This window comes from Geospiza fortis, unplaced genomic scaffold (assembly GCF_000277835.1).
Source record: "Geospiza fortis unplaced genomic scaffold, GeoFor_1.0 scaffold130, whole genome shotgun sequence".
NCBI lineage: Eukaryota > Metazoa > Chordata > Aves > Passeriformes > Thraupidae > Geospiza > Geospiza fortis.
In genome coordinates, this window is record NW_005054300.1 from 13,305,484 (window position 1) to 13,318,540 (window position 13,057).

Here is a 13,057-nt window from a genome sequence, read left to right on the forward strand (position 1 = left end):
CTGCTGAAGAGGTTTTGTGGGAGGTGGCAGTTCAGTATTCCACACCCACCTCCTCAATATTAAACCTTATATTGCAATATGTTTTCCTTATGCCAATTGCTAGACTAATTTTTTTCTCTTTTTATTACTCTGAAATTGTTCTTTGGGTATAATTAAGTAATTAGTTGAAATAAAAAATACATATAGTTTGGCTTTTCAGTTTCTGTGGCAGATACTTAGTATAGTTAGAAAAATAACTAATGCAATTTTATCTGAAGATTTCCTCTGTTTATTTTGCACAGCTATGAAAGGGGAATATGATCAAGTTTATACATATACTTTTTTCAGAACATATGACAGTTTAATATGCTATGGAAATAACCTAGTGAAAATAAAAAGTTCAGTGTTAGGTCCTTATGTAGACCATTCACTGGTGTCAGTTACAGTAAAAGTCAGTTTTCTACCTGTCTTCATGAATGGGTTTAATGACATAGTGTATATTTCTATGAAGCAGATGAGCTAAATAGTGTGTTGCAGAATTCTGAAAGCAGATAGTACTTGCAGTGTTCTGGTGGTGCTGACTACATCCTGGCTGAACTTCAGAATCAATCCAACCAATCTTAAATCTCAGCCTCTCAATAACATTTTGGTATTTTTTAGGACATCCTTCATGTTTGAAATTCTGTCCTGAGTTAACAACAAACGTGAAGGCGTTGAGGTGGCAGTGTATTGAATGCAAGACATGCAGTGCATGTAGGATCCAAGGCAAAAATGCAGTAAGTTAGACTTGTTCAGTGTTACTGGACTTCTCTTTGTTTATAGTACCTTTATAATTAGTGCATGTCCAAATGCAAACAGCTTCAAGCAATGCTGTATTAAGTCTTTTTTTTCCTTTTTCCTTTTCTTCACCCCCTCATCCCTGCCCTCCCAGGATAACATGCTTTTTTGCGACTCCTGTGATCGAGGGTTCCACATGGAGTGCTGTGACCCGCCGCTATCCCGAATGCCAAAAGGTGATCTAAAAAAATCCTTTCTATGAAAGTACTTTCATTTGCAGTCTTGTATTAAGTGACCAAAACCTGTTGGGCATGCTATTTTCATTTTTCTTTTCAATGATAGATAGTATGATTTCATTCATATCAAAGGAAATTTTACTTGTCATTACATGAGGGCTTTTTTCCCTCAGGAAAATAATAAAGGTCTACATGTAGTTCACCAGATGTATTCACTGTGCAATGAGTTGTTGCCCCAGTTATTGTAGGTGAAATTTTAGAAAGGCAATTTAAATGCTTGGAGTATATACACTAACAAAAGTTCTTGAAACATGTAGAAGAGACTCTTCTCCCTGCCTTTTGTAGGAGTAATTGGAAAACCAGGAGACAAAACAAAATGCATTTGTCTTCAGGTTCTCTAATCACTAGATTTCTGACCTATGGCACCTCTCACTTTTGCTCTTACATCTTTATGGCTTTCCCTATTTAATCTTAAAGTTACATTAAAGACTTTCTTCAGTTCCTCCCCTCCCAGTCCCCAGCCTCATCTACAATACATGTTTGGCTACCTAATGTTAAAAGGATGTTAATTCAAGTTGTGTATTAAAACAAATATACCATAGGTGAGAAATAGTATATTTAGCATGCTCTACCCTAGTGACGTTGTTACACACATGTAAATTTTTTACCCATCTTAATTCTGTCTGGAGAAAGATAGTATAAGGAGGGACAAGCTAGAACAGAAATTCTTCTAGGAATTCTTGCTCATAATCTTTCCTGTGATTCTTGTTGGCTCTTGTATCCCCCTTTCCATAAGCACTTTGCTTTTAAAAATTTCAGAGTATAGATAGACGTGGATCACTCTTTTGTCCACTTTCCTTTGCCTATGTTCTGTTCAAGAGACAATTTGCTGACTCTGTATATACTTGGTATGTATCTTGGTAAACATCTGCAGTGTGCAGATTAGATAAACTGTGTACAACTAAACTCTTTTTCCTTTATATAGGGATGTGGATTTGCCAGGTCTGTAGACCAAAGAAGAAAGGGAGAAAGCTGCTTCATGAGAAGGCTGCGCAAATAAGGAGACGATATGCAAAACCTATTGGACGACCGAAAAATAAATTAAAGCAACGAATGTTGTAAGTTTCTCTTGGTTTTTATTTCTTTAGTTGTTTCTGAGAATGTAGTCAGATAAGAGTTTGATACAGGTTTAAGCACCGTTTTTAACTCTGTTTCAAATTGGGGAAAACAGATAACGAGTGATTTTGTATGTGCCTTTCAGCCCAATGTTCAATGACTTCTATACTATAGTAGGTGCTTTTGGTGTCATGTCAGGTGGTGATAAAAAAATTACTGTAACTTAATTTTTCAGATTCCATAAGTTTTTATCAAAAATTGTACCTATAGCAAATGCAAATAAACTTCTGTATAATAACATATGCCACAGCTGTCTTTTAAATGTAGCTTCAAATAATTGTAGTACCTACAGAATACAAAGTGGATGATATCAAGCTTGTTATAGACAGCTTCAGGAGACCATTCTGCTGAAAGAGCTGTTAGAAAATTGTATAAAAATTACTTTATTAGTTAATATCAGCTCACAAAACCCGTTCCGAAAAGCAAACTATACAAGTTACAGAGAAGTTCTGGTTTCAGTGGTACTCTGGAAAAGATGATTACTCGAATTCTGCTGTTAACCTGCTACCAGTTACTAGGAAAAGAGATTGCAATTCCTCTTGCTTCTCAGGACTGTGTTTATCCAAAACAAGAGTGTGCTGTAATGTTTTTTAGCATCTGTCTTCCCAGGAAACACTGTAGCTGAAGATTGTAAGTCTTAGTTAGAGGATTGTTTAAGTAGAGTTGACATTACACTGAGCATTAAATAGGAACAGATTCTGTGTCAGCTACAGTAGCATGTTGCCCTCCATCACATGTTCCTATCCATATACACCTTTTTTGCCCCTATTTAAGTATTATTTAATTGTTTGGCTATGTCAACTGAGCAGCTGAAAAGCTTTCTGGCTCCACGAACTACTTATTCTGTACATTGTGATGTTATTCTCTACAGTCTAAAAACCTGTCTTATATTATTCAGAATTGCATGGGTGCTGCTGTAAAACTTTGCATTTTGCAAAACAAGGATTTTTGAAGCCAGTGGAGCCCACATGTGAAAATAGAAGGAAAAGTACTTGCAGTACAATGCACTAGTCAAGTTTATTTACTTGATACTGTGCATCTTGCTGTATTGTCTTTTGCCTTTCTCTCTTCCAGGATCATTCATCTTGCTTTTTTGTTTCTTGTCCTAAAGTTCAGTGTATGTTGCTCTAGTAAAGTAGTTCAGGACAGGAATAAAGTATGACACTACGCGAAAGTAAAAGATGTAGTTGTGCTGGCTGGTGAGACCATGCTGTTAGACTGGGTGAAACATTGTACTTCTCCATTCTCCTCCTGAATAAATAGCTTAGGAATTTGAAGGTCATTGAGATTTCTATATATCATTGTGTGTGCATGATAAAAATATTCCCTATATCTCTAGCTATGCCTTGGGTGTTAGTTGTACCTCTGGTTGTATTTACTCTTTGAAAACAGATAAACCTTCAGCTGGAGGTTAGGGCTCTCTTGTGGTTCAGGAGTGATACTCCCCAGCTTAGTGCTCCTGCTGAGGCTCCCTGCTCTCTTGCTTCCCCCTCCCCTGCCAGTGTCTGGAGAGGAGAATTGAAGGCACAAAAAGTAATGATCCAGGCTGAGATAAGAACAATTTACTGGAAACAGGAGTGAGAAAAGAAAGCAAACAGTAACAGCTACAGTACCAATAACAAAGTGTACAAGACAAGCAAAACAATTCACGTGTGATTGACATGGTGTTACCCAGCTGCTCCCTGCTTACCTGACTGCAAAGAACTCCTCCTCCCTGGAAGAGAGTCCCTCTCCCTGCCCATGAGGTGGTACAGAATAACCACTGGGTCCTGGACATGTTCCCCTTGGCTACTGCAAAAATTAACCCTGCCCTGACCAGAACCAGGACCAGTTCTAATACAGTCCTGCCATCTTTATTCTCTGCAGACATGCATGTTTGGGTTCCCAAGGGGTGGATTTAGCAGCAATGTACCCCTGGACACTAATTCTGCTTCTCTTCCTTCCTCATACATGTAATAGAAAGGTTGGAAATGTTATGAGGGTTTTCGTGTTATGTTTTACTGTTGAGATGTTGAGCTGCAACTTTTATAGTGAACATCATGCTAAAGGATGCAGAAGTTCTTTTAGTATTATATGAAGATTGTTAACATTTTCAGAAAGGTTTTCTTTGTAGCATGTGAGCTGCATGAGCATGTTACAGGAGTGCTTGGGAAGCACTTTGTAAAATAAATATTTGCAATACTGCCAGCACATTTCTATTACTTCGGTGTCTCATATATAAAACAAAGTAATCTTGTTTTGGAAAAATAGTGGTTAGAGATAGAATAGGAGAAGAGACTCTTTGGCATGAAATCCTATTTAAAAGTGATTGTGGGGTATGGAAGACAATAGTGTCGAACATAAAAAGTGTGTAATCACATGAAATACAGGAAGGTTAGCCAATGCCATTTACTCCTTGTATAGTACAAAGAAAATCTTTTGAGTGGTACTGGAATAATTTTTTGCCTGTTGACCATCTGTAGGAAGCCCTTCACAGGCAAATTACTGTGGAAGATTAATTTAAACCAGGTGTGTGCTGGCCTCTGGCACTGCTGGTGGTTCCCACATCTGGCACTGAGAACAGGTCTTGGGATGGACTTATGTGTATGACACCAAAGGATTCAAAAGATTTAGAAGTTCTTGGTTTTGTTGCCTCTTAGGAACTAACAAAATTTAAGGATGTGTGGGGTGGAAGAGGGGCTGTTTCTTAAGCTGGTGGGCTCTTGGAGGTCAGTAACCAGATGGTAGCCCTCGGCTGTTGAATCCCTAATTAGAAGTAACCTGTTGCAATTAATTACTTCAGTATCTCAATTAAGAGGGTAGAAGTCTGTGGAAGAAAACTTTCTGCTGCAAAGTAAATAAGTGAACTTCAAAGAGCAGGATGGAAAAGGGAATGAAAGAAGGCATGTGATACAACTGTGTAGCTTTGTTTGGCTTTGCAATTTGATTGTATGACCCGATAACTATTTCTTTTACTGCAGATATTTTCAAAACTTCTGTTTCTGTATGCTAAAATATACTACTCTGCAGTGTAGTTCCTCTCTTCAGTTATTAGCAACTAGTTAAACCTGTAATTCTATTCTCACAAATGTTGGCTTTCAGTATGCTCTTTTTCTTCCTAGCATTTAAATAAGATTCACTACTACTCTGTTTTTTCCTAACACTGTCTGTGTTAGGCCTGATGAGTTCATGGCTTTTCTGCAAATGCACCTTGGTTAGCCTTGCTCTTTCCTTTCCTTTGCTATTTCTGTTTTTTGCTATTTTGAATGTCTAAAGAGTCTATTTCTTTGGTTCTGTTGTAATGCTCTTAATAAACTACCTTGTTTGGCTTTTAGGTCTTTGGTGGTAACTTTTATTGCCATGTTTTACATAATCCAACAAGAGTGTGGAAAAAAAGCAGTTTCTTGAAGATTGACTGTTTGCTTTGAAGGATTAATAGGCTTTCTCTACAGTTTAAGCAAATGTAGTCTGAAGTTAACTGTTTTGATATCATATTAACAGTGAAAACATTAATCTTCTCTGTGTGTACAATAAACTCTATGGTGATGGAGCAGTTGTTGTACAAACACAATGTAATGATATTTTTTCCAAAGAGGCACACTTAGGCTATGCCTGAAAGTATATGAGAAGGCTGTATACTTGGAAGATCTTGCTATGCCAGCACTTTTTATATGTCTTTGGACTGTCTTCTAGAGATAAGAGGGGAGGGGGAACAAAAAGGAGAAGGGGAAAAAAAAGATGATTGTTACGTCATAGTGTGAAATGTATTTCCAAAATGTAAGTGTCTTTAAATTTCTTTAGAGATTTTTGAGTACAGTGCTCCAGGTAACTTTTATAAACTGTAGTGCTATTTGACAGTAAAGATTTTGAATGCTGATTTTTATTTTTCAAATTTTTGCATAGGTCTGTAACCAGTGATGAAGGATCCATGAATGCATTCAGAGGAAGGGGGTCACCTGGTAGGGGTCAAAAGACTAAAGTCTGTACCACACCTTCATCTGGTCATGCTGCATCTGTGAAGGATTCAAGCAGCAGATTGCCTGTTACAGACCCCACTCGGCCTGGTGCCACCACCAAAATCACCACCACCTCCACCTACATATCTGCCTCTACACTTAAAGTTAACAAGAAAACCAAAGGTCTCATTGATGGCCTTACTAAGTTCTTTACACCATCACCTGATGGTCGCAGATCACGAGGTGAAATAATAGACTTTTCAAAGCACTATCGTCCAAGGAAAAAGGTCTCTCAGAAACAGTCATGCACTTCTCTTGTGTTGGCTACAGGTACCACACAAAAGCTAAAACCTCCACCTTCTTCACTTCTACCCCCAATCCCCATCTCTGGTCAGAGCCCCAGTTCTCAAAAATCCAGCACTTTGACTTCTTTTAACTCTCCCCAAAGTTCTTCCAGTCAGTCAAGCATACCCTCCTTTAGTAGCCTTCCTAGCAGCAGTCAGCTAAAGGGACTCTTTGATGGACTCTCTCATATCTATACCACTCATGAACTGTCTCGAAAAAAGAGTCACCCAAGCTATGCACCCCTCAAGCACTTGTGCAGTAAACCAGAATTATCTTCCACATCACCATCTAATAATCATTTCTGTGGAAAGAAAGAGATTAGGAGTAGGTTTGTGTCTCATGCCTGTGTCTCTGGATGGGGTGTGTCTAGAGGACATGCTTTTAAAGCAATTGCTCACCTCAAGAGAACAGCTTTCTTTAAAAAGCACAGGATTCTAGGCAGATTAAAGTATAAAATGACCCCTCAGATGGGGACCCCCTCACCAGGGAAGGGGAGCTTGACAGACGGAAGGATTAAACCTGATCAGGATGATGGTAAGCAAAGGTCGAAGCGCCAACCAAACCTGCGTCCCGTCCAAAACCAAAACTCTTATCACATAGGTCTTAGCTATTTCTCTTGTTCTTATTTCACTTTCATACAAAAACAACAAAACTTTGACCTTTTATCTAATGCTGACTAAATCTTCAAAACATTTTTTGGTTGGTTTTTTTTCTGACTAATACCACACCACTTTTTTATTTTTTGCATCTGTAGTGACACTAGGAGCCCCAAATGCCTTCATAATGTTGCTTCTGGCTGTGTAGTAGCGCATGAGTAGCCACTTGTCATGCCACCTCCTTGTTCTCCCCCTGCCCTTCCTGTGGCAGTAGTGCTGTCATCATGACTGTGTGATTGTGTACTGTCAGTGCTTATAACGGTGGGCATTTCAATTCATTTCCCTCTGCTCCATTGCTTTTTCATGAACAGTTCCATTGTACTACAGTCTCCACAACACTTGATCTCTACTGCTGTGAACTACCTTTTTATTACTTTTATTTGAGAAAAAACCCTTTTAATTTATGATGTTTGAATGAAGACTTAGTTTAGCATTAATCTTCAAGTTTTAAGGGCAACTTTTTTTCTCTTGTGTTTATTTTTTACCTTCCGGAATACACTGGAATTTATCAGGTGGCGTAGTTCTAGCAATCAAATGTGCTCCATTTCATGAGGTTCAAAACTAGTTTAGTAGAACTGGACTATAAAGGCTTATACAGACAGACAAGCAAGTACCAAAAAATAGCTTGTGCAACAGCAAGCTACAAAAGAAGGGGGGGTGAAGGGTTCACTTCTGTTACTTAGTAATCCCAAATTTGGTTACAATGGGGACAGCCATAGTTGCAATCCTGTTTAGTAGTATCACTGCTAGTGCAAATATAATCTTCATGTCTGTGAATAAACTTTTTGCTGGTTTTAAATAACAGATACTGAAATCAAACTAAGCATCAAACAAGAAAATACGGATGTATTTCTGTTGGGAAGCAAGGACACTGTTACACAGGAGGATTTGGAAGTGTTTAAGCAGGCCCGAGAACTTTCCCTGGAGGTAAGAATCATGTTGCCAAAATATAATTATTTCTGTAAATATAAACTGTAAATAAAAAGTCTCTTCATCTTCATTTCTAATATATTCCTTTTAATTTAATGCATCATGCTTGCTGTGAATTCTGTTTGAGAGATACTGTATATGCAGATAGGAGACAAGGCATTGTGCTGGAATGGATGAGATGATAAGTGACACTTAAGATAGATTTTGAAAGATATACTTGAGCATTTTGGAAACAGGACTACAGGATCAAACATAGAGTTTAAAAGTAGCTGATGTCCTGGTCAGGACTGAGAGGATATTGGTCCGTAATGATTTTCCTCTGCAAATGAAGCAGATATTCTGAAAAGCTAAGTCAGTCCTAGAAAACGCTGCTTGGTAGAAAATCAGTTTTAGTGAGTCCATAAATTCATTTTATTTGATTAGTCACCACACTTTAAATACTGTAGACTTTATCTAGCAGTGATAATATTTGAACTGAATCAGACTAGTGAACCAGACTTTTACTTTTCTGTGTCTGTGAAATGAACAACCAGTGTCTGTGAGAACCCAGATCAGAAGGTGGGTGAATGTAACGTTTCAGTTGCTGCTTTCTTAAAATGACATCAGAAATGGCTGTTCATTGTACTTTTTTCAGTAATGGAAGTCAGGTTTTTTTCAGGTTTAGTGTACAAGAACTGACATTACACGGTGACTTTTTTGCAGTCTCCTTTCACAGCATGTTAACCAACAAATTCAAATTGAGTTTAAAGATTCAGTGTCATTATTAGCTTGTACTTCTGCTTCCTCATGGAAACAGTTCCCACTACTTGCTTTCTTTATCTTTCAAATGCAGTCCCTGAAAATGTTAGGTGGCAAGGTTTCTAGAAGTTGAGATAGAAATTGCTTGGTTTCCCCCACCTTTCTTACTATTTTATATTTTGCCAGCCCTTTAGAGCCTAGCAGTCATTTTTTGATCAGCTTAAATGCAGTATTATAGCTGAAATCAAAGTGTTAGCATATTCGTGACTCTTTGAGGTAAATTCTCGAAGGGTTGTGCTGATACCTTTTCTCTCATTCTTTTGACAAAAGGACAGCTTTGAGTTTGCACCAGAATTATAGGGATGTCATCACACTAGGTGCTGTGGGAGAATAGAATTTGAGGCTGTTGTGCCTCTTCTTTGGCTGGGCTTTTGTTGTTTGTATTTTCTGTTTGCAAACTCTGTCCTCTGTCAGGATTTAAAGAGCTTGAAGCAACTGATTCGGATGCTTCAGATTTCTCATGCTTTCAGTGGGTGAAATTGGTTATATAAAGCTGAAGTTTCTTCTACTTTTCTATAACTAATACTTTTTCTTTTTTTTTAATTGCACCTGACAGAAAATTGGGTGTAAAAACACTGGTGAAACAAGTGGGCGATATCCTTCAGTGATTGAGTTTGGAAAATATGAGATCCAGACCTGGTACTCTTCACCTTACCCACAGGAATATGCAAGGTAGCAAGTTGTCAAGATTGCCATACGTAGTTGGCATTTTTTCTGATGTGAACATTGCAACTTATTTTTACTCTTCTGTAACTGTTTATAATTTAAAGCCTTTAAAAGTAAATTTGCTTTTGTAATTATAACTGAGAACAGGGATTTGTCATTCTTTTTTTGCTAGTTCTAAATCAAAGATGCAGTAAAAAGTAGTTTTCCTAGTCCTGTAGAAATGTTAATATGTAGCGTGTATCTGTGTGGTTTTGTTCAAGTTTTATTTTTGTGGTTTTGTTTTGTTGGTTTTGTTTTCACTTATTTGTTTGGTTTTGTCTGGGTTTTTTTTGAGTTTGTTGTTTTTTGTTTGGTTGTTTTTTCTTACACCATTGCAATGAGGTATGTCTGACTTCTGCCCCTTTAGATAAATTGCTTTTGGTTGTGGTCCAGTGTTAATCTCCTTTTTTCTAAGGACCAGGGGAGATGTCATGCTAAATAAATGAAGTAAAAGTGGGCAAGTTGTGGTAATAGCATCTCATTTCTGACCATCTTTGCAAGGGTGTGCCTTGGCGTCAGGCAGAGAGCCTGGACTAGTACATGTGCTCAGCATATCTCTGCAGAGTTTTGTGTGTGCTGAAAATCAATGTTTTATTAATCTGTTGTCTCTGTGGCACACGGGAAGATATTCAGAACTGCATGTTTATCAAGCTCTGCTACTATAGCATGCAACGTGATCTGTTCCAAAAGGCTGTTGCATAGTGGTACTCTAAACTGCCTTTTGTTTCTATGGTGGGAATGAGGGATTTGTCAGGTATCCATCATATATAAATCTAGGGCTAAAAAAGTGTGGAGAGCGTTTCCATTTCCTATTATAACCACAGTTTTTGTAGTGTTAATTTTTTATTTCAGTTTTGCTTTTTATTCCCTTAATTTATTGTGAAAGGGTGAGTTACCTATTCCATCAGGTAAATAAATCCCAGATAGAAGCATAATGATGGTTAATTATTAGTATGAAGCTAGAGTGGATGACGCTGTAGGAGGCACTGTGGCTCTCAGTTGAGTGCAGTGGGATTACATCATTGAACAAATAGTTCAAACTACCTTTTATGTTGTTGATGAACTTCTTAGGATAGTGGAATAGTGCAAACCATGGCTGTAATCCCAGGATGTGCTAGTAACTTCAGAGCAGATAAAGATTGTCCTCTGCTCTAAAACTTTGCAGACTAATTAGTTTCTAGAGCAGTCTTCCACTGATTCAGTAATTTTAAAATGAAGGTAAGTAGCCATAAAAATTACCAAAGGGAGTGGTTTATGATGGTATGTAGCTCACAGTTCATGTGGGTTACTTGTATGTAGTCTGAACTGGATCCTCCCCAGAGAAGTGCACTTGTCTGTGTTGCCTGTGCTGTGGAGATTGTGGAGGGGAGATGTTTTGCCTTTATGTGAACTCTTTGGGTTGGCTTCTGTAGTAAAGTGATAGTTTAGGTGGAGGTGAGGGGGTGAAATCCAACCAGTTTGCTGTCTTGCTCAAGAATTTGGAATACAGTGGGAAGAAAAGTCATCTCCAAGCCTTCCCCAGAAGCAAAATAAGGAAAATTAAAAGGAGATCCCCTGTATCCTGATTTGTCCTTCCTTTATATTTATTAGGAACAGGAAAGATGAAATTTTAAGTATTACTCCAGTGTGCTTACTTTGATGGAAGGAAAAGCTGGGGTGGAGGGTGGGAAGGGAACTAACTGAGATCTGCCGGAGGCTGAACCACAAACTGACCACAGCACAGCTCTATTGAATTAAGTTCACTGTGGTTGGTTGATTGATTGGAGCTGATAGTTTCTGATGAGTAGTGTGTGAATGTTTAATCATTCACTCTAATGTTCTATTTACTTATTTAGTTATGCTTTAGCAGCATTTATGCATGATACTTTATATTTGAATGGAAAGGGTTTTTCATTTGTGGTAACGTTGTTTATGGAATATAATGAACTTTTTGTATAAAATATCTTCTTAATTTTCCTACAGATTACCAAAGCTTTACCTGTGTGAATTCTGTCTTAAATACATGAAAAGTAAAAACATTTTGTTAAGGCACTCAGAGAAATGTGGCTGGTTTCATCCTCCAGCCAATGAAATCTACAGAAGAAATGACCTTTCAGTATTTGAGGTAAGTGTATCAAAAGTATAAGCTTTTGGAAAATAACCAGTTTGTAGATGTTACAGACTAGCTGTAGAACTAGTGAAAACTTTAATATTCTTAAGTACTTCCTTGGAGATTCTTTTTATATTGCAAAACCAAGTTGAGATTCTGCTGATACTGCAAAAACAAATCCATCTTCCCAAGTCTGTTCTACCCTGCTATGTTCTTTCATTATTTGTTCTTTACTTGTACTTCATGCCTTAGCCAGGCTCTTTAAGATACTTGGCTGGCATGAATCTTAGGGCTTCCTTTGCAGTTCTCATCTTGGATTGGCTTGCCTTTCCCTTCTCAGCAGAAGTACCCCTTGACACCCATTCATTTCTGGCTGCTTGAGTGTCTTGGGTGTAGGGAGAAGTCTAATCATAATGTAGGTGCTCCCAAAGTATAAAAGCAGGTAAAGCAGCTTCTTGTGTGTTCTGAAATTACAAATGTAGCTCCTGAGTGCTTCTGCCTTCATTTTGGATGTTTGAGAAACTTACCCTGAGATATAAAAAATCCTACAACCTCAACTTTGGATTTATTCATCTATGTTTTTCTTTTGGGAGATGACTTATTTTAAGTGTGAAGTTTTATGTATATCCTGGACAAGAGAATTCTGTGTTTCTAATAGCAGACCTGCAGTTAAAACTATGCCCTAATTTTCCAGTTTCTCAAGCATTATTACAGGCAGTAATAACAGAAAAGACTGGTGGGGTTACTAGGATTTCTTTTCTCAACAGTGTTATTGAGATGCAGATATTGATAACTTCTCTTCAATTGCAGATGTCATATCCTTCTTCAAACTTGTATTTTCAAACTGTATAAATGTCCTTTGTTCTTTGTCATTGCCATTTTCTGTTCAAAAAATGGTAGATGCAGTCTGGAAGTCTTTTTTAAAGTTAGAACAAGATCTTTGTATTTGGTTCATTTGGTTATGCTTGTGCTATTAAAAAAAAAACTATTTTCATCAAGATTGTGTCCTTCCTGACTTGAGCAGTTTTTATAATTATTGAAGAACTGCCAGCAAAAGACTTAGGTTGTAAATAGACTTACCTCTTTTCCTATCAAGAATGAAATTGCCCTGGACTGTTTAAATTAACTTGATTTTCTCTGTTAGCAGGTGTTAAGAACTGTGGAGCATACAATAAGCAAATTGTGCTTTCTCATTTATTTCTATTAACTACTGCTAATACATAAATGAAAAATTCTTAAGAAAATAAAGTGCAGAGAAATACTGAGAAAGGGATGGGAAGGTGGGGGATTGCTGAAAGAAACACATGGAAAACAAAGTATTGTGAAAGCAGTGTCCCAACTCTTTCTCCACTGCTTTTGTTCCCTTTGTCTATTTTGGGTGCTTCAGTAAGCACTTGTGTTAACCCTTCTGAAATAAATGTAGTTGGTTTG

At 37.6% G+C, this 13,057-nt stretch overlaps 1 protein-coding gene across 6 annotated transcripts in view; it reads left to right on the plus strand.

Annotated features, from left to right (window-relative positions):
* Positions 1-13,057, plus strand: part of KAT6B (lysine acetyltransferase 6B) — a 102,813-nt gene that overhangs the window by 53,418 nt on the left and 36,338 nt on the right. For 3 of the 6 annotated variants that reach the window (XM_031062036.1, XM_014309648.2, XM_031062033.1), the window contains exons 4-10: positions 640-755; positions 911-992; positions 1,978-2,110; positions 6,051-6,982; positions 7,910-8,031; positions 9,389-9,504; positions 11,500-11,641. In XM_031062036.1, coding sequence (XP_030917896.1) covers positions 640-755; positions 911-992; positions 1,978-2,110; positions 6,051-6,982; positions 7,910-8,031; positions 9,389-9,504; positions 11,500-11,641 — 1,643 coding nt within the window. The remainder of the gene's footprint in view (positions 1-639; positions 756-910; positions 993-1,977; positions 2,111-6,050; positions 6,983-7,909; positions 8,032-9,388; positions 9,505-11,499; positions 11,642-13,057) is intronic. The other 3 variants (XM_031062049.1, XM_031062040.1, XM_031062047.1) reach the window with 3 other exon arrangements.